Raw genomic sequence first — 23,618 nt, 5'->3', positions numbered from 1 at the left:
GTGCACAGCTTTGAAGGCTGCAACCGTGGCAGAGCTCATTTGTCAAATTTTCCATCTCATGTTTTTATGCCTTCAGTAGTAATACTTCCCCCATACTGTTGTAGCGAATGCTTTGTTAACTCAGAGGATGTCACTATTAATATCATTATTGGGTTAGTAGTTACTTTGCTGTGTGCATATTGAAAGTGACCCCTGAGACACGGCTGCAGCCGCTGGCACGCGCAGGACGGCAGCCGCCATATTGATGCCGGGAGACGACGATGTAGCATTGATGCAGTGTCCCAGCATCCAAGAGCAAGTTAATTTGCGACCTTGGATAAAAATGCCCTTCACGTTATTGGATGCTGGCCATTTTCACACCACAAGATGACTGTGCTCCTGCGTTGCAGTGTATACTGCATAAGCTATAAAAAGATACTGCCTGGATGAACCAGAGCCTACTGAAGTGTTGTATTTGTGCTGATCTATTATCTCATAGAATTCCCAGGGGTTTCCCCAGAATCGTTGATGTGTGTGTGATGGTGCTGTCAAGTGTTTTACCAGCACTGTGGTTCAAAACCTGTGAAGCCTTTAGAAATTACAAAAGCCCTGAAACCAGATGAAACACACAAGCAACATCTTTTCCTTAACAATAAACGTTTATTTATTTGTCACGAAAAATTGTCCTGTGTTTAAAAAAAAAAAAAAAGACTGGAGAATATACAGTACAGTATGTGAATTAGTGTTAGCTGCTTTAGCCAAACATTTGAATGCACCACCAGTATGTAGTCACTAAACACAGTAGTGGTGTCCTCCCTCTAACTCCATTGTTGTTTATTATCCTACGGGTGAGAAACAAGAGCCCTTGGTGTACCCTGGGGTGGTGTGACCTGCAAACACCCTTGTTTTTATCATTGTTGGATAACTGTTTCTATCATAGTGGTGTTAATTGTCTGTTTGTACACACCTCCTCTTCTTACATACTGTAGTGCATGTCCTACAGATCTGTCGGGTCATGATCTGAAATCAGATTTTCACCTGATTTCCATCCCTTTTAATTAAAATGCCTGAGTCAATTTTTATTTTCTTTACAAGGGGGCTTCCCCATAAATACGTACTAATATTTGAGATATTGTCTTTTCTTCATAAATTACTATTCAAGCCATGGGCCTTGTATTGAGGTAACTGAATGACTCATCATACTGATGGTTGTGTCCCCAGGCTTGTGGATGATCGCTGTGTGGTACAGCCAGACACAGGTGACCTCAACAACCCACCCAAGAAATTCAGAGGTGAGGCTACAAATTTTATTAAAATATAATTATATCTTCAAACTATTGGTTGAATAATGTCAATGTTAGCAGTGTTTGTCTTAATGTTTTTGTTTGATGTTTGTTTGATGAGGTTATTATTAACAATACTTAATCAGTCTGTGATAATACAGATTTAGTGAGTGGCAGCTGTCCTGTAACCTGCTGTAAGACAAACCTGTTGTACAACAGGATTTAATGGAATTAAAACCATCCAATCATTCGTAATAGGCACTGGCTGGTACCAGTCTTCAGTATGCCATACTACTGTTAGATATTTAATGAAGTCATTTTGAAAGACGAATGACTATATTTCACTGATTGTGTGCCACAGTATTGGTTTAATATTTCTTGCAGGTTGTCGAGCATGTATTCTTTACAGGCGAGTTGAAATGTCCAATTATGACACAAAGGCCACAAACGTAAAACTGTGTTGACTAAATGATGATGATGATAATAATGTTTGCCCGTATTTCTTGCTCTTTGAGTCTTTGATGTAGAATGCCATTAAGAGTTAAAAATCAGGCCCTTGACAGCTGCCTGCCACTACGGCTTAACATCTAACCAGACTCTTCATCGTCAACATGTGCACAGATTGGCTCCCAGGTTCCTGGCTAAAATTATAATGGATTTGTTATTTTTGTTAGTTTTTTTTTTTGAAGACAAGATTGCAGTTCTGCTTCAGCTTCATTTTGTATTCCATGTACAAAAGTACTATTTTATGGAAGCTTGTTTAAAAATTCCTGTTGGAAGTTATGGTGTAGGGTTAGCTGGTTATAACTGAAAACTCAGGACCTGACATCCTTGTTTGGAGTAAATGTGTCCCGTCGTAGACTTGTGACACTGATAAAGTTGGGGTTAAGGCAAAGCCCTTGTTGTTTTTCATCAACATCATCTTTTTTTTTTCTTCTTCTTCTTCTTCTTCTTCCCTCCCATAAGTTTTTTTTTGTACTTTGGATGGACAGCTGCACCATGTACACACTACCTATTAAACGGTTTCTTATTTCATTAAGTTTTTTTTATTCAATCTAATACTGAATCTTTTGTTCCATATACTCAATGACCAAAATAAAATACCCCCTTACTGCATGACACAAAACAAAGTCAATACTGAAAAAACGTATGCATGAACAATATCTGAGCACTGATGCAGTGTTTTGTTTTTCACAGGTCAGTTGTTTAGAAATGGTAATGTGCCATTTGCTTCATGGGTTGCTCTGAATCTGAACACTGCCGTTACTGGAGCATATGCGCTGTGCAGACCCAGTCATTATGTATTCCCAGGTCTTTGACAACAGGTGCATCACCCGGGTGAATGTTAATCACAAATGGATTTTTAAAAGAACTGAAACCACATTGATACACATGCAACACCAAAACACAACTTCAACATTAGATGCAATAGATTTATATGCTGCCTTTGCATTTAAAGGCCTGTGTGTAACTGTTGTGTCTAAATTAATTGAGTGAACAACTAATATAGTTGGTACAGTAAGACTTGAACGAGGCACAGCCTTTTTAGTTAAAGATGCAAAACGCAACTTTGTATGTCGCTTTCTAACTGATGTATTCAAATTCTATTCAAAGTTGTGGTCGAACACCACAGACGTGCAGCAAAAGCAGAGTGGTGAGGTTTGAACAAAATGTTTTAGTGGCTAGGATCCAGCTGTGGTCCAACTTTTAGTCATCGCATACAAAACCGTTAAAAGCAGAGGCCAAACGATACACACAAAGCTAAATAGTGTCACACTTGCATGACAATGTACTGTAAAGGCGGCATGAACACATTTGCTGTAAAAGGAATAATCTACCCTACTGTACATGTATAGGAATATACTGTAAGAAAGAATCTACAGTAAGCTTGGTTTGGCTTAGGACGCACTTTACAAAATTTAGCAAGTTTGTATAGAAGTTTACAATTTATCATTGTCGGAGACCAGCTGTTTACACAAAAATCACAGCCACGCTGCGTGGCCGCTCAGGTGCATATGCTGTTTGTGAGTGGTGTCGCACCCAGCTCCACCTGCAGTTCTCCCCCTGCTGTTCTCTTCTCTGAAACCCCATTAGCTCAATTCTCAGACAGATGTTCTCCCAGTGCCCCACTTTCATCTTCGCTCCTTGGCCTCCTCTCTTCCTGTCCCTGTTTTTCCATCCCATGCTCCGTGATGGATAATCCCTAAACACTTTTGTGTTGGCCGCATTTCCAACGGTTATTTTTAAACTGGTTACAGGTTATCAGATCATTGCGTGCATGTACTTGTACTTGCATCAAAAGAAGACTCGCACATTTTCCTACCAAAGTGAGGACAATTTGGCCGGTCTTCACTTCTTTAAAAGCCTGTTTTGAAGGTTACGATGTGATTTTAGGGCTGATGTTAGAATTGAGTTTTGGTTCAGATGAGAGCAAAGGTTAGACGTCTGCCTTTAGTTGTGATGGTTAGAGTAAGGGGCTAGGGAAGACATTATGTCAATGGAGGTCCTCACTTAGATGGAAGTACGGGTACCAATTCCAATTATTAAACTTTTGTTCACATGATAAATTCTTCCCTTGATTTTTTTTTAAGCAACGTTCTCCATGTTTCATAAATAATTTGTTTTATGATCAACATTTGCTTAAACATGCATGTTTTGAATGTGTGTCAATTTGGTTTTAGACTAAAAGCATTAACTGTACACATTAGCTTTAACATGTCTTAAATGTCTTTGTTTTTTTTCTTGTTATATTTGTTCTTGCTTTATACCTGCATTGACTAGATTATAACCTCACCTTTTCTTTCCCCAGACTGCCTTTTCAAACTGTGTCCTATGAACAGATATTCAGCACAGAAACAGTTCTGGAAGGCAGCAAAGCCTGGGGGCAACAGCACCACTGACACAGTCCTCCTCAACAAACTCCATGTGAGACTGCTTTTGCTTAGCTTTATTCTGCAGATGAATGTATTGAGCACTTTCGTGTTGTTTATACAGATTACGCTGTGGAAAGACTCTTTCGCTTGTTGACTTTTGGCCTCTCCCTCTCTCTTAGCATGCCGCTGACCTGGAGAAGAAGCAGAATGAGTCTGAAAACCGCAAACTGCTGGGAACAGTCATCCAGTATGGAAATGTCATTCAGGTGTGCTAAGGAAGCCATGAGATAAAGCTCCTTAGTTAACTGTGTGTTTGATAATATTGCCAGTTTTATCAGAGAGGAGCTTTAAATAATTCCTACAGCATGAAGGGATGCTGTGAGGTTGGTCTGTTTATTCATGGCTCAGGATGGTTTTTGCACTCAGGTACAGTATGAGCTCATCAGAAAGTTAAAAAAATAAAAAACTGCACAGATGCCAAATAATGTGGCATCTGTAAAAAGGGACAGTACATGCAGTGTATGAAGCTCTTATTGCAATGAACTGACACTGGAGTAAGACTTTTAATACATATTGGCTCTTGTTGTAAGTGTGAAAATGTGAAAAGCTTGAAAAGCATTTTTGATAGTGTGTTCCAGTGTTTCAATTTTAGTCAAACCGGTTTGAGTTTTTGTGCCAAAGACATATTTAGTTTCTGTGTTATTGTTTCCATTGTCAACATGATGTCATTAATGGTAATCATGTAGTGTCTAAACATTCATCTACCTTCTTTGTTTTGCTGATAGTTGCTTCACTTAAAAAGCAATAAATACCTGACTGTGAACAAGCGCCTACCTGCACTTTTGGAGAAGAACGCCATGAGAGTGACTCTGGACTCAGCGGGAAACGAGGGATCCTGGTTCTATATCCAGCCTTTCTACAAGCTACGATCCCTGGGAGACAGTGTGGGTAGAGCAGGGTGTGGGATTCAACTTGATTATGCCCAGTAGGAGAGATTATGGTGGTATTTTTAGACTTTTCTCAGGATTAAAATTGAAGTTACATGTGCTGGAATGTCTGTTTCTAATTGTAAAGGTGAATTAACTAATTTAAACTGCAGTTAACCTGCATTTATGCCCGACTAAATATAAGACTTGTTTTCAAGATTTAAGATTAACTACTAATGCATTTAAGTCAATGCTTCTATACTGCAGTATTTATGGAAAGCTTGCCAGAAGCTTAAAATTATCACCAGAATTGGTGAAATATGTAATTCAGGTTAAATAATGTCAGATTACAAGAAAAAAACTATTGCCAGATGTGGAAATGGAGAAGATGCCATTCCACTACTATCCTCCCCTCATTTACTATAGACAAACACCTCCTACAATAACGCAGACAAATATTTGACACAGTTGTTGACCATAAAGTTGCATTGCGGCTCATAGAAGTTGATAGGGAAACCATTGTGTTGTTTCTGTGGTGGGACTAAGCAGAGATAGCAAGTTACTCAGGTAACTTCTGAAATGGCCTGATATTTAATAGTTGAAAACGGCAATTGAATAATAAACATCCCAAATATTTTAATATTTTTTGTCAGTTGACAAGTCATCTTCCTAGAAGAGACCTAAATGTCCCCTATTTTTGTTTACCAAGCTAAGGCAAATTGTAATATAACTACTACCTTGGATAGAGTGAATACATGTAGTATTGCTACTCAACTCTGGTCAGGATACCCTTCACTGCTCTTTCTGACTCATGCGGGTCCAGTACTCCCCCTGGTGTTGATGTGGTTGTCAACGTAATACAGACACCTTGTGTTAACTTTGTAGGCAGGAAATCACAATTGTGACATATTTAAGGTTCCCACAGAGTGACTCACTCTCGCCAGTTGCCTTTTCTTGAATAAGTCTGTGTAAAATATTTCAGTAGTAGAAAGTCCTATTAAAAGGGACCCTTGAAATCTAGTTAATTATTGGATTACAGAGTAATATTTTAATGCAGTGTTTGTATTGTACATGTACCTGCAGGTGGTGATTGGTGATAAAGTGGTCCTTAATCCTGTGAATGCTGGACAGCCTCTACATGCCAGCAGCCACCAGCTGGTTGACAACCCAGGATGCAATGAGGTAAATGAATATGCACAAGCCACAACGTGTGTGTGTGTGTGTGTGTGTGTGTGTGTGTGTGTGTGTGTGTGTGTGTGTGTGTGTGTGTGTGTGTGTGTGTGTGTGTGTGTGTGTGTGTGTGTGTGTGTGTGTGTGTGTGTGTGTGTGTGTGTGTGTGTGTGTGTGTGTGTGTGTGTGTGAGATAGAAGTAGAATATGAAACTTTATTGAGATCTTGGTGGTTAGAACAGTAGATACAATTACTTGCCCTGAACCTAACAATTCTTTTTCTGTTATTTTTGCTTCAGGTTAATTCTGTAAACTGCAACACAAGCTGGAAAGTTGTTCTTTTCATGAAGTGGAGTGACAATAAGGAAACGATTCTCAAAGGGGTAGGTTCTCATGTTCATCAATTACATCTGTTTATAGTAGCTTGTAACTTGTGCCACTGCTAACTACTTTATCAACATTTTAAAAGATATGAAAAACATTGAATGTCTTTTATTTTGTTGTTCCATCGGTTTAATTGCAGGGTGATGTGGTGCGGTTGTTCCATGCAGAGCAGGAAAAGTTTCTCACGTGTGACGACTACAGGAAGAAGCAGTATGTTTTTCTTCGAACCACTGGCCGACAGTCTGCCACTTCTGCCACCAGCAGCAAAGCACTGTGGGAAGTAGAGGTACAACACGAGCAATACCAAGTAATACCTTGTAACTTTTAGGGGTTCTGACAGATACAGTTTTTTTAAGCTGGTCAAGTTTCAGGATTATAAAGGTGCTGTCGGACGTTGACAGATTGGTTGTTACCAAAACAACAGTGATAATAAAAATTAATCTGTCATGCTCTCAATTGTTGTTCTTCAGCATGCATCAATCATATGAGAAAGTGCCCTAGACAGAAATAAAGGTCCCCAACCTGTTACTACTCAGATTACCAATTGTTGATTTGGCCAACTGTTCAACAGCTCCAGCTCTCATGTGTACAGGGGGCCTTTATATACAGGTTGGATGTTTCTGCTCTTGTTTTTTTCAGGTTAGTGCCATGTTTAGCTTTTACAGTAGCTTTTCTTGGTGCCTTAGTGATTATTCTAGATTATTCTAGTGATCAGGCCTTGTTACCTGCGAGTTACTGTTACACAGAGCTGTACAGTTTGTCTCACTTCATATTAGCACCCAGTGCTCTTTCCTTTAACGTCCTTGTCTGTTTTTTCTTTCCCTGTGACAAACTGATGACAGTCAACAGAACGAACCTCTGAACTATGGCTTTGGTCTCCTTGTATTTTGCATTACTAGGTGGTCCATCATGACCCATGTAGGGGAGGTGCAGGATATTGGAACAGCTTGTTCCGATTTAAACACTTGGCCACTGGATGTTATTTGGCTGCTGAAGTTGGTGAGGTAAGCATCTCCTTCACCTCTACCATCTGTCTATAACCCTGTAGTAAATTGTTTACTACTTTAATCTCACATCACCTATATAAATGAAATGAGTGACACTGAGGAGAATGTTTGACATGTGGGTGTGTTTCCTAGGTGAACCCAGACTTTGAGGAAGAGAGTGTTGAGCAGCGGTCCTCTGTAAGTCTACTTTTTTCAGTGCTTGGCAACATCGTGCTCGCTATCCAACTGCATTAACCTGCTCAATTGTGTGCTGGGCCTTCGCTTTCTGCTGTAGGTGGCGGACTTTGCGCCCTTTAATTTTCAGGTACTCTTTGTTATTAGTGTCTGTCTGGCCGTCTTTCTTGTTGTGCATTTTTTTCTACGTGTTTCTTTAGCATCAATAGCTCTTGTGCGTCTTGGTAACACTACATTACCACTGGGTGTCAGTGTGTCTCATTGTAAATTACCATTAGGTGGCACTCTTGTACAAACCTATACATACTTTTCAAAAGCCCAGTTGTGTTCACTTCACTGCAGTTTGTTCTCTTCCAGCTTGATGCAGATAATGATGCTTTGCGAGGTCGTCTAAGAGCTCCACAAGAAAAAATCATGTACACACTGGTGCCAGTTCCTGACGGCATGGACATCTCCTCCATCTTTGAGCTGGACCCTACAACTCTGAGAGGAGGGGACTCCATGGTGCCCAGGTACTGTATAATATATTATATGTGAACAGAAGCACACATACACATTAATTTAGGATAATAATCAGTCCTTTACATACAAGTTTATCTGCGTAAACGGCAATAAGATAAGCAATAAAATGTTAAATAAAATGTTTCCTTATGTGGAAACATGATTCATTTTGCTATGAAATGACAAATAGCTCAACACATTTTCTACACAACCACAATGATATCAAGATTAAAAAAAATTATACGGTAGCAATAGTAAACGTTTGACTCAGAAGTAGAGAAGGAGGGGAATTTGGCACATCAACAGGTCAGAAGTGATGAAAGTGCGTTTGCTGTAGCAACAAAACATATGCCTTGGTTAGAGCTGACTGCTTTGTTAGCATATTTATGTCACTTATGCTGTTATCAAGTTTTGTTAAAGCCATCTATTCATTTTATTGATTGTGAAGGAGAGTTCCTGCGTAGCTGGAAATAAACCAACATAGGCAGTATGAATCCAGTAGATAGTGTCACAGTTTGTTTGACATCATGGCTGTTTAAACAAAATCATCATGAACCGTCATAACTTTAGTTTGAGTTACAATTAACAAGCACTAATATTACATTGGTACTGTAATGCACTCGTATCCATTAGGAACAGAGCTGCTCCAGCTTGAATCAAAGGTGTTGTAGTGTCACATCGTCCGATACGTGTCTGCATGCTGCAGCTTACTACTGCTAGCACCTCCCTCCCTACCTGAAATAACCCAGTCACTCAAACCTTAGCCAAGGGATTCATTATCGGGAGCAGTGCACAAAGGTGAGTCTGTGAGTGGAGTGGGCAGTTACATAACGCCTGCCAAGAATACGAGCACTGTCTGCACAGACGCACCTATGCCTTCTCGTACACGTGGAGCCCTCTGTAGCAGTCTGAGGATAGATTTATTTTCTCATTGGAGACATGATACTGCACCAGTCCCTGCAGGTTAATCTACTGTATAATCATACCACACACTGGGATAAGTCATTGTAAGCAGCCTCTTCCCTTCACAGGCAGGTTGCTTCTATAGAGTACAGTACCTTTGTTACTTCTGAGGAACCAACTAATATAGTAATATACACTGATTTATCTGTATTGGTACAACATGCAATAAAGTCTAATTCTGTATTACAGGCACTGTATCGTAGATATCTTTGAAGGCCTAAGATGTTGGTGCATTGTGTTACGACATTTCTTCCCCTTGTGTAACCAGATACAGTGCCAGTACAGTAGATGTTATGATAACATTTGTAACTGTAATGACCTTTGTGACAGATACTGTATTTGCAAACAAACGGTAATCTCGATATTACTTATTGATTGAAGCATGAATTCTTATTTTCTTGGCGTACTGTCTTAATGTTTCTCGACAAGTGGATCGTCCTGTGCTGTAATGTTTTTCCTAATCTTAGACAATTTCTGTTTTTTAGGAGCTCCTATGTGAGGCTAAGACACTTGTGCACCAACACATGGGTCCATAGTACCAACAACCCCATCGACAAAGAAGAGGAGAAGCCTGTTATGTTACAGGTGAGTAGTACTGGTGGATGGTGGTGGATCATGGTGGATGTTTTGAGTTTTATTATTACAACACTGTTTTCCAGATTGGAACATCAGCAGTAAAAGAAGATAAAGAAGCTTTTGCAATTGTACCAGTGCCTCCAGCAGAAGTGCGTGATTTAGACTTCGCTAATGATGCAAGTAAAGTGTTAGCATCCATTGCTGGCAAGCTGGAAAAGGGAACTATTACACAAAATGAAAGGAGGTATGTAGAAGCATACACACTAGGTCATACTGTACCTTAGTATATAATACGTTAATTATAAAATAAATCATGAAATCTGTCTGTAATGGCTTTCGGCCTATGCTTGCCTGATGGTCTTGTGTTTTAACTTTCCAGGTTTGTGACCAAGCTTCTTGAAGATCTGATCTTCTTTGTGGTAGATATTCCCAACAGCGGACAGGATGTGTTGGAGATCATGGTTAACAAACCCAGCAGGGAAAGACAGAAGCTCATGAGAGAGCAGAACATACTGAAACAGGTTGACCTTCACCCTTAACAGCTGTCACTGTGCTGCATGTTCCTCTACATTTTGGGTTTTGCCAAATTGTCTGTTTTCATTGCAGATTTTCAAACTTCTCCAAGCCCCTTTCACAGACAGTGGTGATGGTCCCATGCTGCGGCTGGAGGAGCTTGGAGACCAGCGTCATGCTCCATTCAGACATATTTGCAGGCTTTGTTACAGAGTGCTTCGTCATTCCCAGCAGGATTACAGAAAGAACCAGGTGAGCACATGCTGTAGTACACTTTCCCTTTGACCCCATATATGATGATGATTGACAAAAAGCCTATTCTTTCTTCATCTCTCTACAGGAATACATAGCCAAACAATTCCGCTTCATGCAAAAACAGATAGGATATGATGTGCTGGCAGAAGACACAATTACAGCGCTGCTTCACAACAACCGCAAGCTGCTGGAGAAACACATCACTGCTGCTGAGATAGACACATTTGTCACACTGGTGAGGAAGAATCGAGAGCCAAGGTGAGCCTCACAGTGAGACAGCAGGTGACATATTTAAGCCAGTGTGGCTTGATCCCAAGGAATGTAAACATACGTAAACAGATTTTGGATGTAATTTGCAAATGCTGATAATTTGGTAGGATCCAGTTCTAATTGAGTTACAGTATATGGTACAGTATAATTGCTGTAGTTTTCTTATTACAGTACATGTTCAGTGGGGGTGAAGCATTTCTTGTCTTGTCTTCTCTATCCAGGTTTCTGGACTACCTCTCAGATCTCTGCGTTTCCATGAACAAGTCCATCCCTGTGACACAGGAGCTCATCTGTAATGCAGTGCTGGATCCCACCAATGCGGACATCCTCATTGAAACCAAGTTCGATGCTAATCTGACTCCTTTTTTAAAGATAGTTAATGGACTGAAACAAGCACAGATTTGAACTTATAATTATGTTTGGTGCTTTTTATACAGATTAGTCCTTTCCAGGTTTGAGATTGAGACCACAGCAAATGGTGAGAATCCAGTGGAGGCTGAGGATGAAGAGGAGGTCTGGTTGTTCTGGAAAGACAACTGTAAGGACATCCGAAGTAAGAGCATCAGGGAGTTGGCCCTGGATGCAAAAGAGGGCCAGAAGGAGGACCTGGAGGTGGTCAGCTACTACAGGTGACATGTCTTTGAATATAGAAACATCAAGATAATGATGATTCCTATAAAATAAATCCTTTTAATGATTCAATTTTTTTCAGATGCCAGCTAAACCTCTTTGCACGGATGTGTCTGGACCGTCAGTATCTGGCAATCAACAAAATCTCTGGGCAGCTGGATGTGGATTTGATCCTGCGCTGCATGTCTGATGAGGAACTTCCCTATGACCTGCGAGCGTCTTTCTGCCGCCTCATGTTGCACATGCATGTGGACCGTGACCCACAAGAGCCAGTCACACCTGTCAAATATGCTCGACTTTGGTCTGAAATCCCATCAAAGATTGCTATTGATGAGTGAGTTCTTGAATCCTTTTAAGTGATTGTATGTCCTCGGAGATGTACTGTAGCTGTATATCTCAGGTGTCTTGTCTTCTCAAATTATCCAGCTACGATAATGATGGAACCACCAGAGATGAGATTAAAGAGCGTTTCTGCCTCACAATGGATTTTGTGGAGAATTACCTGAGAGAGGTGGTATCGCAGAACATTCCCTTCTCTGACAAGGAGAAAAACAAGCTTACCTTTGAGGTACCATCAGTTTATTGATGGGTATGAGATGCTAAATTGACAGGATATAAGTGTTATGAAGCTATAAATGATCATTTTTAATGTTCCTGTCTTTAGGTAGTGAACCTTGCGAGGAACCTCATATACTTTGGTTTCTACAACTTTAGTGACCTGCTTCGACTGACAAAGATTTTACTGAACATTTTAGACTGTGTACATGTCAGTACCATTTATCCCATTAACAAGATGGAGAAGGGAGACGAAAACAAAAGTAAGTTGTTTACTCTTAACACGCTTTACTGTACATTAGGAAGTACATTATGTTTCTTAATTACCAATTTACAGTATGTTAGTCAAGTCTGTGATGCTATAATATGTACCCCTTGGTGTTGGACATTTCTTGCTGAAACACTTTTGACATTTATAATATCTAATTGAGTTAACTATGTGACAAATGTGCATGTAATTTAAGAAAGCAACAAATTCAAAAGTAAAAAAAAAAAACAAGAAAACAAAATTTGTCACTGAAATACCCACAATGACCTATTTTTTTTTGTATATCCATAACAAACAGTTTTCACTAGCAATTCTGTAGATTTCAGCACCCGAATTTGATTTGAATGTTTCTACTGTATTTGTACTGCAGCTGGTAGTAATGTGATGAAGTCCATCCATGGAGTCGGGGAGCTAATGACCCAAGTTGTGCTGCGAGGAGGTGGCCTGTTGCCCACCACACCAGCTAATCAGCCAGAGGGAGATGTGGCCAAGACACAGACTGAGCCAGAGAGAGAAGATATAATGGTCATGGACACAAAGCTTAAAATCATTGAGATTCTGCAGGTAGAGTAGGGGAACAGAAAATAGTTTTTTAATCTTAATCTTTTATTATTTTTTTAATTTATTTTTTAACTTGTTTTCTTTTTGCTTCAGTTTATTCTAAATGTCCGACTGGACTACAGGATCTCATGTCTTCTCTGTATTTTCAAACGTGAGTTTGATGAGAACAACCCTCAAGGAGACAACAGTGCCAATCAGAATGGATCCAATAATGTCACAGGTGCAATACCAGGTACAAAACGTTGCTTAATGATAACAATTCACAGTTGCTTCGTATATTTTCATTATTTAAATTGGAATTAAGCCGCTAAAGCATTTTCTCCGGAATATCTTTACCTAACTAGGTAATCTTGATTTTGAGAACATTGAAGAACAGGCAGAGGGGATCTTCGGAGGAAGGTAAATGTTTTAACAGAAGTGGGAGCAACTTCCTGTAAGGCAAAGAAACAACATGTTGTTGTTGTTTCTGTTTGGCTGTGTTTTCAGTGAGGAAAATACTCCACTGGACCTAGATGACCACGGTGGTCGCACCTTCCTAAGGGTTCTACTACACCTGACCATGCATGACTACCCTCCTCTTGTGTCTGGAGCACTACACCTGCTCTTTAGACACTTCAGTCAGAGGCAGGAGGTCCTCATGGCCTTCAAACAAGTAAGTTCTGCGTCACCACTCGCTATGCACGCATCTGGACTTGTGTTTTGATTTCAGCCAAATGACATTTGTTTGGAGTTTATGCATATTTCTCATCACTCTTATTTAGGTCCAGCTGCTGGTCACAAGTCAGGATGTTGATAACTACAAACAGATCAAGGCCGACCTGGACCAGCTGCGTTCTATTGTGGAAAAGTCTGAACTGTGGGTTTATAAGAGGCAAGGAGAAGATGGGATGGATGGAGATGGTATGGAGACTGATAGCAAGAAGAAGGTACAATGAATAAGAGGGGAATGGTTCATGTCTGCAGCATGACCCGATTAGAGTTTAAAGGGCTTTTCTTCCTTCCATTGTTTGTTGTTTTTCAGGGGGATTCCCTCGGTTCGGACAAAACGTCAGAAAGCACCAGTTGTTATAACTACAGGGTTGTAAAAGAGGTATTATAATCTTAATGCTATCCATATCCACAGTATGGCCAGTTGATTGTAATTAAATTACTCTGCCATGTGCATGTGTTTAGATTCTACTGCGCCTCAGTAAGCTGTGTGTCCAGGAAGGAAGCTCAGGGAAGAAGAATAAGAAACAGCAGCAGAGGCTGCTGAGGAACATGGGAGCTCACAGTGTGGTGCTGGAGCTCCTACAGATCCCCTATGAGAAGGTGCAACATGGAGACTTAGTATTATGTCACACACTGTACCATTAAAATTATGACATACAGTAAAGGATTTGCACTGTAGTTCCCAGCAAATGAATTTTATCTGCACCAGGGTGAAGATATACTGATGCAAGAGATCATGAAACTGGCTCATGAGTTTCTGCAGAATTTCTGTGCAGGGAACCAGCAGAACCAGGCTCTTCTCCACAAACATATCAACTTGTTTCTTAACCCAGGGGTGAGTTCCAAAGACATCTCCAGGGGATGCTTCCAGGAACCTCGACAACTAGCTAAAGTAGTGAAATGTCCTTCTCCTGCAGCGGTCACACTTTTGACATTTTCTACTTCTCTCTCAGATCCTAGAGGCTGTCACCATGCAGCACATCTTCATGAATAACTTCCAGCTGTGCAGTGAGATCAACGAGCGTGTTGTTCAGCACTTTGTCCACTGCACCGAGTCCCACGGTCGACATGTCCAGTACCTCAAGTTCCTGCAGACCATTGTGAAAGCCGAGAACAAGTTCATCAAGAAGTGTCAAGACATTGTGATGGCTGAGGTCTGTTTTATTGAAATAACATTCTTTACAGTTGGAGCAAAAACTTATGCCATCAAGTAATACAAGGCAGGAAGAAGGCATCATTTATTTACAGTAAAGCTGGAGGATGTAGAAGGGAAAAAAAATGAAGTTACATGAAGTTGTGTTCTAATGCATCACTGTCCCATTTTCCTCCATTCAGCTGGTGAACTCAGGGGAGGATGTTCTGGTTTTCTACAATGATCGCGCCTCCTTCCAGACCTTGGTCCAGATGATGCGTTCAGAACGGGACCGCATGGATGAGAACAGCCCACTAATGTACCACATTCACCTGGTTGAACTGCTGGCTGTCTGCACGGAGGGCAAGAATGTCTATACTGAAATCAAGTGTAACTCACTGCTGCCTCTGGATGATATTGTGCGTGTTGTCACCCATGAAGACTGTATCCCTGAGGTATGAGTGTTGAGTTCTACTGTAGATACTCTTCTTTCCTCAGCTGGTAGATCACATTTCTGAACTAAACAAGAAAATTACATGTTAATTAAAAACTAAAATCACGTTTTCTTTCCTAGGGATCTTTGCAGGATATATATATGTAATCTGTATTGGCCCGGAGTTGATTATAATCTACTGTATCTTTGCATCCTAACAGGTTAAGATTGCCTATATCAACTTCCTTAACCACTGCTACGTTGACACAGAGGTAGAAATGAAGGAGATCTATACATCCAACCATATGTGGAAGCTGTTTGAGAACTTCCTGGTAGACATTTGTAGGGTAAGCCAAAATGTATTCGACCCTGTGATCACTAAATGGAGAATACAGGCCTATGTACAGATGTGGACACTGTGCAATGAAAATGTGTTGTTGCCCACATGGAGGAAGTGCAATCCAGTGCTTGTGGATCACGGCAAGTCTTTTTTTTTATGCCTGCATAGGTGTGCAACAACACCAGCGACAGGAAGCATGCAGATACCGTACTGGAGCGTTATGTAACCGAGACGGTCATGAGCATTGTCACGTGTTTCTTCAGCTCTCCTTTCTCTGACCAGAGCACTAGCCTGCAGGTAATTGGGACTTTGGATGTACTGTAGCTTAATTTTCACAAACAGCCTCATACTTGCATTGTTTCAAATGCCATAACTCATGTCCTTTATACTGTGTGCTTGAGACTCTACAGATGCATTGTCTCTCTCATTTTGTGCTGCACATACATTTTTTTTCCTCCGCACAGCTTGCTCATCGCGTGTATGTAAGTAACAGTGACCCTCCTCCAGGTTTAGTTTCCCAACTTTTAGGGTGTGTAACCTATCGACAGACACTGACTCCTCACTGTGTGGGTTTCCTACTGCAGCTTAGTCAGCACCCAGACTCTGTTGTTCCCAGATCTGTGGGTGTGTTTCACAAGGTTTTTGTTGGGACATGGTGCAGACAATGTTATGTTTGAGCGTGGTCACACTGTTCCTTAGACGTTTGGTGTCCAGTCACCCACAACTGTGCTAATAAATTTTTCTCTACCCTGAATTGATTGCGAAATCCCTTGTGCAGAAGCTTTGTGGTGTATCTTTTATAGACATCTCTTCCATTCACCCACATTTTCTATCATAGACTGGTTTTGATTAATGCTGACTCCAGTAGATATGGTAAAGTAATTTTAATGTGCATCTCTCAGTCTGAGAACTGTGCCTGCTGAGCTTTTACCCATGCATGATGACATCGTGATCATCTTTCTCTTGCAACAGGCTGCCATTCTTGGAAAGATAACTGAGGTATTTATTGTACTATAGAGCTATGGTCAGCTGATACATGACTGCTTTATCATGTTGGTAGAAATTCCCTGTACTCTGTATAGGTATGAGAGTGCACATGGTTATAAATGGGTCATCTACAGGACATGAAGCTGTACAGTAGCTCATTTTACCATACTGTAGGTGCTGTAGTATCCTCACACTAACATATTGTATCAGGTGCAAATGGATCAGCAGAGTAATTCTTGCTGGTAAAGTTGTCCTCTGTCAATTTAAACTAGGTGTTGTCCCTTTTGTTCTCTCTTTTAAACTTTTATTTCCTTGACTTACAGACTCGTCAGCCAGTATTTGTACAACTGCTTCAGGGAGTGTTCAGGGTTTACCACTGTAACTGGCTTAACCCTGTTCAGAAGGCCTCAGTGGAGGCTTGCATTAAAGTACTGTCAGACGTTGGTAAGATATTAAGCCGACAGACATCCAGTCAGTTTTTTTATTAGTATTAGAAAGGCACATATTAAATGTTTAATATCTTAATTTTACCTTCACACAGCTAAAAGCAGAGCTATTGCTATACCAGTGGACTTGGACAGTCAGGTAAACAACCTGTTTGTTAAGTCCAATAATGTTGTGCAGAAGAGCATCCTCAACTGGAGACTATCAGCCAAGAACACTTCCAGACGAGACTCTGGCCTGACTACGTCAAAAGATTACAGAAACATCATTGAGAGACTACAGGTCAGTAGAAAGTATAAAAACTAAGTAAAGCATTTTTATTGCTAGGTAAAACAGGTAGGTTTTGATATTGATTAATTAGATAAATGTACCAATTTAGCATTTTTGACCATAATAATAAAAAAAGGATTTAAAACCTATAGTATAATTTTAATACTGAGAAGTTGCACCATATTTTCGTGTAAGACATGAGTCAGTATTTACTAGATCTGCTTTTTCTGGTTCAGTTTAACTGTTGTCTCAGCCTATGTGGAAAATCCAGTAGCAGGGGGAAATGTTAATACTAATTTGTAATTAAATAAACATAATAGTCATAATACTGTCACACAATCTCCTGTTGTTGCTTTGGGTTATCCCCTAAACCATTCCCAGACAGAGGGTGTTGTGATTTCCTCTTTTTTTTTTCACTCCTGTCTCCGTCTCCCTATTCTCCTGCTACTAGCTGAACATCCCACACAGTACAGTACCTTTAATCACGACCAGACCTGCATGCCTCATGATGCACTTACGACAGTTGCATGCATATTTTCACACTAATCATCACCAGGCGTGACGGGAACGGGAACAGACAAATGGGATGTGGTAGTGCGTCACACTGGAAACACTGTATATTTTATTTGTACAGTGAATACGTACCTGTTTTTTTCCTTTTCAACTATAAAACATCTGTGTGACTGTTGAGTGAACTGAAAAGGGGAAAATGCAATGGATAAAATACGTTTAATACATGTGCAATACATATTAGGACCCAGGCAAAAGTGATGTGTTGTGTGTACGTAGAAGCAAATCTATTTATTTTAAAGAAATTATTATAGTATAATAATAATAATAATACAGACTCTAATAAGCTTAATGTCACATCGTCGTTTGTTTTGACACCTTATTTTCGCTTAGGTTTAGTCTTTAATGTATATTGATCAAAGATTGTACATGTACATAATGCATTATATTTGGTCAAGGTGCCAAAATGTGTTCTAATCTAGTTTTTATATTGGTTACAGCGGTTGTTACAGTGGATACAGGGTTAATTTTACATTATCATAATAACGATAATATAATTTAGTATATACATACATTCTAACATAAATATGATTTAACCAAAGCAAAGTATTATTACCTTAGTTGATATTCCTATTTTAAAATAAGAGAGGGAGATTATCCCAGAACAGGAGTGTCTGTTTTGGGGTAAAGCTCCAGTTTCTTGTCTTTCCTCGTCTAAACTTGGCCGTATAGGATATAGTGTCGGCGTTGGAGGACCGCCTTAGGCCGCTGGTCCAGGCTGAACTCTCAGTCCTGGTGGACGTCCTGCACCGTCCAGAGCTGCTCTTCCCCGAGAACACAGAAGCTCGAAAGAAATGTGAGAGCGGAGGATTCATATCAAAGTAAGTCTGAGCCTTAGTGTGGGGCCAAAGGAGCGTTTGAGCAGATGATGCAAAGTACAGTCACAATTCACGCCACTGCCATTAAAGGTCTGAGGGTTCACGGGCGCTTGCATTTGTTTGTTGAATGTTATTTAGCGACATTATAGAAATCTGCCAAAAGGTGAGATCATTGAGATCATTATACTGCATGCACAGTACAGTATGTGGAGGTGTGAAGGTGTGGATCTACACTAGCTTGCAAAACCAGGGTCTTGATTATTTTAGATCTACATGCATGTATATGCCCACTTTTCTTTTACTTCTCTTAATCAGACTAATAAAACACACCAAACAGTTGCTGGAGGAGAATGAAGAGCGTCTGTGCATCAAAGTACTTCAGACCCTTAGAGAAATGATGACTAAGGATCGCGGATATGGGGAGAAGGTATGTACAGTCTGTGCTCCTGTCGCTGTCACGTGGTGTACGGTGCCTGTTGTTGGGTAAAAACTGAAAAAATATGTTGACTCTGGAGTTTGAAAAGCAAGGTGTTCCATATCGCCTCTTTTTGATTCACTGTACTGTAGCAAGGACACTTTGTGAATATTAATAAATTCAATACGTACTCTCGGTACAAACTGTGGGAAACAAGGGAAACAATAGCATTTGTCATTGGTTTTCTCAAATGTTTCCACACAAAAAACCCAAAATGACCAGAATAATTGATGTCAACATTATTAATACTATTAACGGCATGTCTGAACATTCACTGTACCATTTTTACGCAGTCGCTGCCTACTAACGACTTTTGCTAATTGGTTGGCTCTGTGTCAGCTTGGTCTCCAGTATAAAATGTAATATGCACGTATGATTTCACAGCAATATAATACTACATCACTACATCAGCATCTTTGGGAACTACCCAAAGTTTTTCTTAAACATATGTACAATTATACAAATTTTGAAACACTAAGCCTATTTGATGCAGTTCCTCTATTCTTTGAGTTAGTTATGTTTATCTAGGTCCTGTCCCCAATGTCTTAATGTAGATTAAGTCCAAAAAATGTTATAAATGTTTCTTAGCTTTTTTTATGCTTTAACTAAACTGTTTGAAGATTATTCATTTCTATAATAGATACAGTATGTAACCGCCGTTTTATGGCAAACCGAGACTAAAAACTGTCAGAATTTTTCAGTTAGAAGGAGGGGGTGGAATTTTTCCAAAGATTTTACATTGTTATACTGTTGCATTAATGTTTAACATCATGGCATTTCAGTCTGTTAACTAAAAAGGGAGCTTGTTTTCACTTTTACTTAACAAACTATCCTCTCACCATCTTCACTAACCATGCCCTGCTTCACTACACTAATCTAGCTTCACTAACTCTCTGCTCCTTATACTTTTTCTCTTGCAGCTTATTGCCTTTGATGATGAAATGGATGTTGCTGAGGTTGATCACTTTACTTACTACTGTGACGTGCATTCGCTTTGTGTCCCACTAACAACATAGACGCGCTTGTGCTGCGAGCAGACGTTCTAGCATTGCCATCTGTGACACCCATTCGTAGCAACCCATCCCTCCCTGTTGCGTGCTTGTTAGAGGTATCTGTACGAAACGTTTTAGTGCTCGCATGTCACGCTCTTGCGCTTCTTTGTCTTGCTTTATAGGTAATCATGCACGGTAGTTACGAGAACTTCTAGTTTGTGGAAATACAAGTGTTCAGCATTACTATATAGTCAAATCTTTTGAAAAATCTTGGTGTTTAAACACTGCTTATACAGCTTATATCAGGGTGCATAGCAACTGCACACGTGTAGCTCAGAGTCCTGTCGAAAGGTACCTCCACCATCCATCTTTCCACACGAGGAAAGATTCTTCTTCTAACTTTGGTGAACACGACCTCCTTTCTTGCTTTCAGTACCTCTGCTTGAAGCTGCAGCTTTCTGAACTTTTCAGTTTAGGTGGTAAACCAACTAACGTCTCAGTATTCATATGAAATTCCATATAAATATTATGAATGTAGTATTTATTATCATGGTATACCCGATTATGTAGGGGCTGTTTTTATATATATATATATATATATATAGATATATATATATATATATATATATATAGATATATATATATATATATATATATATATATAATATATATATATAATATATATATATATATATATATATATAATTTTTGCCACACCATCTATAACCGCTTATGATGAATGTTGGTGAGAGCCTATTATTCTTCTGAGCCGTTGTCGTTGTGACAACAGGTGTGCATTGTGTGTGTTTAAAAAAAAAAAAAAAAAAAAAAAAAAACTGGGATAGTCCGTCTCATCTTTATAACTCGGGGTCAGTGTCTCTGCAATGGCATCCATGTCATACGCACATTCCAAACATACTGTATGTGCACGATCATGACCTTTTATAGGAAGTCTAGTGAAAAACAGTTTCCCATTTGAGTGACAGTGATGGCTTGGTGGAGATTAGAGGATGGGTGTGACAGATCCCACACCCCACATGGCACGCCTGACTAATATCCTTGAATGAGATCTGTTCTAATCTGCTTTTACTGTTGTTGGTAGTGTAGTGGGAAGATATTTGACATAGAGTTGTAACTGTAAATAAAAATGAACGAAGATTAGTTGTTAAAGTTTTTCGCAATCGCAGGCCCTCTGCATGTCTGGTCTGCTGTGCTGTAGCTGTGTTTTTTTAGACCAGAACCCAGTTCATCCATTTTAGGCTGACTCAAGTTCACTCATTTTCTCAATTCAGTCATTGGCTGCTTCGACACCTTTGAGTCAAATTGAAACTGATACATTTGAGGGCTTGCACATATGTACAGTAGTCCCTCATTTTTCAGACAGCATGAGATCATTTTCAGAGGGTTTTTATTGTTGTACTTTTTTTATTATTTACTTTTATTGTGTCGTTTTTAATTATTTGGCATGTTTCATGACTTGATCAGTTTATTTAGATGTGTACTAATCAATCCGTTTCAACTTAAGGTGAATTTCCTTTTTACTTACTTACTGCTGTACATGTGTCACATTACAGGATGTATTTCTTTTGCACTTAAGGACCTTCTACCCTTAAAATTCCATGTTCAATTTTCTTTAAATGACCTAAATTAAAGCCTGTGCTATGAACGTTAACATAACTTCCCCTAAGATAACAGCGGGGAGGCGTGGTTGAAAGATCTTAGCTAGTAAGTGACTTTGTATGGTACAACATACCTTGATATTTACTGTACAGCTCATGGACCTGTACAGCCTGTGTACAGTAGTTGTCTTGAAATCAATACATTTGTCAAAACTGAGAGCACACATTGTCAAAGCAGGAGAATCAGTGCCAGCAGAACGGTAATACTGAAGAATCAGAAACAGGCTGTGTCGACTAGTCATTCAATAAAAGTGTGGTGAGCACAAGGGAAGTGAACAATGATGTTATTTGGAAAATGGAGAAATTGTCAGAAAGGGTCTTTCCAGAGTTACTGGGAAGCGGCATAGTCTACGTTTGTCTGAGAGCAGTGAAGTCTGCCTCATTTCGCTGCCTCCTTGTCTTCTTTTACTTTCCTCTCGCTACTGTAGGAATGGAAATCCCCCAGCTTCCATTAAACAGCGCTGTTCTTCACAGAGCAGCGGGTTGTGTTGTGAGCTCCTTCACAAGAATGTGCACACTTTCCCTAACCCCAGCACCCGCCGTATGTCGCTCATGCACGCGTTCCTCTTAACAACAGGGCACTGTGCCCCTGTGGACGGCTGGCAGCGCGTGTGTGGATTCCATTCAGATGAAAGACGGGCAGGGCCTAAACCCCAACTTCCCTCTAGCAGCAGCAGCAGAACTAACTGCCTGGATGGCCGTTACGTAACCCGTGTCAAGCGCCCACCGCGTGAGGAGTAGAGCGGCGCTCAGTCTGCTGCTGTTTGACATGTAGCTGCATTGCAGCCTGCCCAGTGGCTTTGCATACGGGGTGAGAGGTGAGCAGGGTAATGCAGAGCAACTAGACACTCATTTACATGTACAGAGGTTTATCACTCACCAAGGAATTGAAAAGTTGGTGAAATGCGACGCGCTCATAAACAAGCAGTGATGCGCATGACGCCCTCGTTAGGCCGAAGCAGAGATGGCCCTGACTTTTGAGGATAGAGCTGCACGTGCAATGCGTGCATGAAACCAGGTTTACAGGCTGTTTTTATGCAGGCGGAATGTGGTGGTCTATACTGTATGTGCGGGTGTATAAACCTGTTTGTCAAGTCCTGCGTTTGTTCCAGTTGGTTGCAGTTTCCTGGTAAGACAATTGCAGTAATTATGTCCCCATCTATTGTTTGTTCTGGTTAGGATCTTTGCATTGCTGATTGATGTTTTGTTCTTCATGCGTATCATCATGTCCCTGTTGCTCATGCTACAAATATTGGTTTTGTCAACCTCACTCACGCTTTCTCAGCCGTGCTCATGCTGTCGTGCACTGTCTGCTCGGCCAGCGTGCTACCGCCACTGCACTCGCTCCGTCTGCCAGCCTGCCTCCCACAGACTGGTCTTGTCCTCATTTATCCCGCTCTGCTGCTGCTGCGGGTGAAGTCAGGCGAGGCCGTCCTGCCGTTTGTTTTTCCAGTCAACAGGGGGCGCTGCAGGCGTTCACCAACAACACAGCCATGTCCCAGTTTCCCTTCGTTAAAGTTGCATGATTGTTGGGCCCCTGACAGCTCTAAGCGGTTATATAAGAGTCAACAGTCTTCTTTTTTTTTTCTTTCACTTTTTCCTGGAATTTTAAACTTTCCTTTGATGTGTGACACTGTGCGATAATTAACAATAAAGGTGCAGCATACTGTACGGATCCTCTATTAGGCAGAGGTAGTTCAACCTAAGGAGAGCTGGAGAGGCTCAATAAGGGTCTGGGAAAGTTAGGGTTGTTCTTTAGGTGGTGAGGGTGCATTTCCCACAATTACACCTGCAGCAGTAATAGTCAGGGATCTTCCTCCATTCCAAAGTTCAGTTTTAGAGGGTAAAACCTTCCTTCTAGCTGTTTCCCAGAAGACTTG

General features: G+C 40.4%; 1 protein-coding gene across 15 annotated transcripts in view; it reads left to right on the top strand.

The window, feature by feature from the left end:
* itpr1b (inositol 1,4,5-trisphosphate receptor, type 1b) overlaps positions 1-23,618 on the top strand; it is a 55,395-nt gene that overhangs the window by 2,971 nt on the left and 28,806 nt on the right. For 5 of the 15 annotated variants that reach the window (XM_055509270.1, XM_029149851.3, XM_029149857.3 and 2 more), the window contains exons 3-42: positions 1,201-1,271; positions 4,072-4,187; positions 4,315-4,401; positions 4,921-5,079; positions 6,145-6,243; positions 6,530-6,613; positions 6,754-6,900; positions 7,514-7,618; positions 7,754-7,798; positions 7,896-7,925; positions 8,153-8,307; positions 9,745-9,844; positions 9,919-10,079; positions 10,215-10,356; positions 10,442-10,600; positions 10,689-10,861; positions 11,095-11,214; positions 11,311-11,502; positions 11,586-11,837; positions 11,930-12,071; positions 12,168-12,321; positions 12,697-12,890; positions 12,981-13,119; positions 13,232-13,286; positions 13,374-13,539; positions 13,649-13,813; positions 13,909-13,977; positions 14,061-14,198; positions 14,308-14,433; positions 14,552-14,752; positions 14,934-15,185; positions 15,385-15,510; positions 15,672-15,800; positions 15,968-15,985; positions 16,476-16,502; positions 16,814-16,934; positions 17,032-17,216; positions 18,447-18,595; positions 18,908-19,019; positions 19,988-20,023. In XM_055509270.1, coding sequence (XP_055365245.1) covers positions 1,201-1,271; positions 4,072-4,187; positions 4,315-4,401; positions 4,921-5,079; positions 6,145-6,243; positions 6,530-6,613; positions 6,754-6,900; positions 7,514-7,618; positions 7,754-7,798; positions 7,896-7,925; positions 8,153-8,307; positions 9,745-9,844; positions 9,919-10,079; positions 10,215-10,356; positions 10,442-10,600; positions 10,689-10,861; positions 11,095-11,214; positions 11,311-11,502; positions 11,586-11,837; positions 11,930-12,071; positions 12,168-12,321; positions 12,697-12,890; positions 12,981-13,119; positions 13,232-13,286; positions 13,374-13,539; positions 13,649-13,813; positions 13,909-13,977; positions 14,061-14,198; positions 14,308-14,433; positions 14,552-14,752; positions 14,934-15,185; positions 15,385-15,510; positions 15,672-15,800; positions 15,968-15,985; positions 16,476-16,502; positions 16,814-16,934; positions 17,032-17,216; positions 18,447-18,595; positions 18,908-19,019; positions 19,988-20,023 — 5,101 coding nt within the window. The remainder of the gene's footprint in view (positions 1-1,200; positions 1,272-4,071; positions 4,188-4,314; positions 4,402-4,920; positions 5,080-6,144; positions 6,244-6,529; positions 6,614-6,753; positions 6,901-7,513; positions 7,619-7,753; positions 7,799-7,895; positions 7,926-8,152; positions 8,308-9,744; positions 9,845-9,918; positions 10,080-10,214; positions 10,357-10,441; positions 10,601-10,688; positions 10,862-11,094; positions 11,215-11,310; positions 11,503-11,585; positions 11,838-11,929; positions 12,072-12,167; positions 12,322-12,696; positions 12,891-12,980; positions 13,120-13,231; positions 13,287-13,373; positions 13,540-13,648; positions 13,814-13,908; positions 13,978-14,060; positions 14,199-14,307; positions 14,434-14,551; positions 14,753-14,933; positions 15,186-15,384; positions 15,511-15,671; positions 15,801-15,967; positions 15,986-16,475; positions 16,503-16,813; positions 16,935-17,031; positions 17,217-18,446; positions 18,596-18,907; positions 19,020-19,987; positions 20,024-23,618) is intronic. The other 10 variants (XM_029149860.3, XM_055509271.1, XM_029149858.3 and 7 more) reach the window with 6 other exon arrangements.

The sequence above is a fragment of the Betta splendens genome, chromosome 5 (genome assembly GCF_900634795.4).
Source record: "Betta splendens chromosome 5, fBetSpl5.4, whole genome shotgun sequence".
Lineage (NCBI taxonomy): Eukaryota > Metazoa > Chordata > Actinopteri > Anabantiformes > Osphronemidae > Betta > Betta splendens.
Note: the sequence above shows the minus strand (reverse complement) of the source record. Positions and strands in the feature narration are given on the sequence as shown.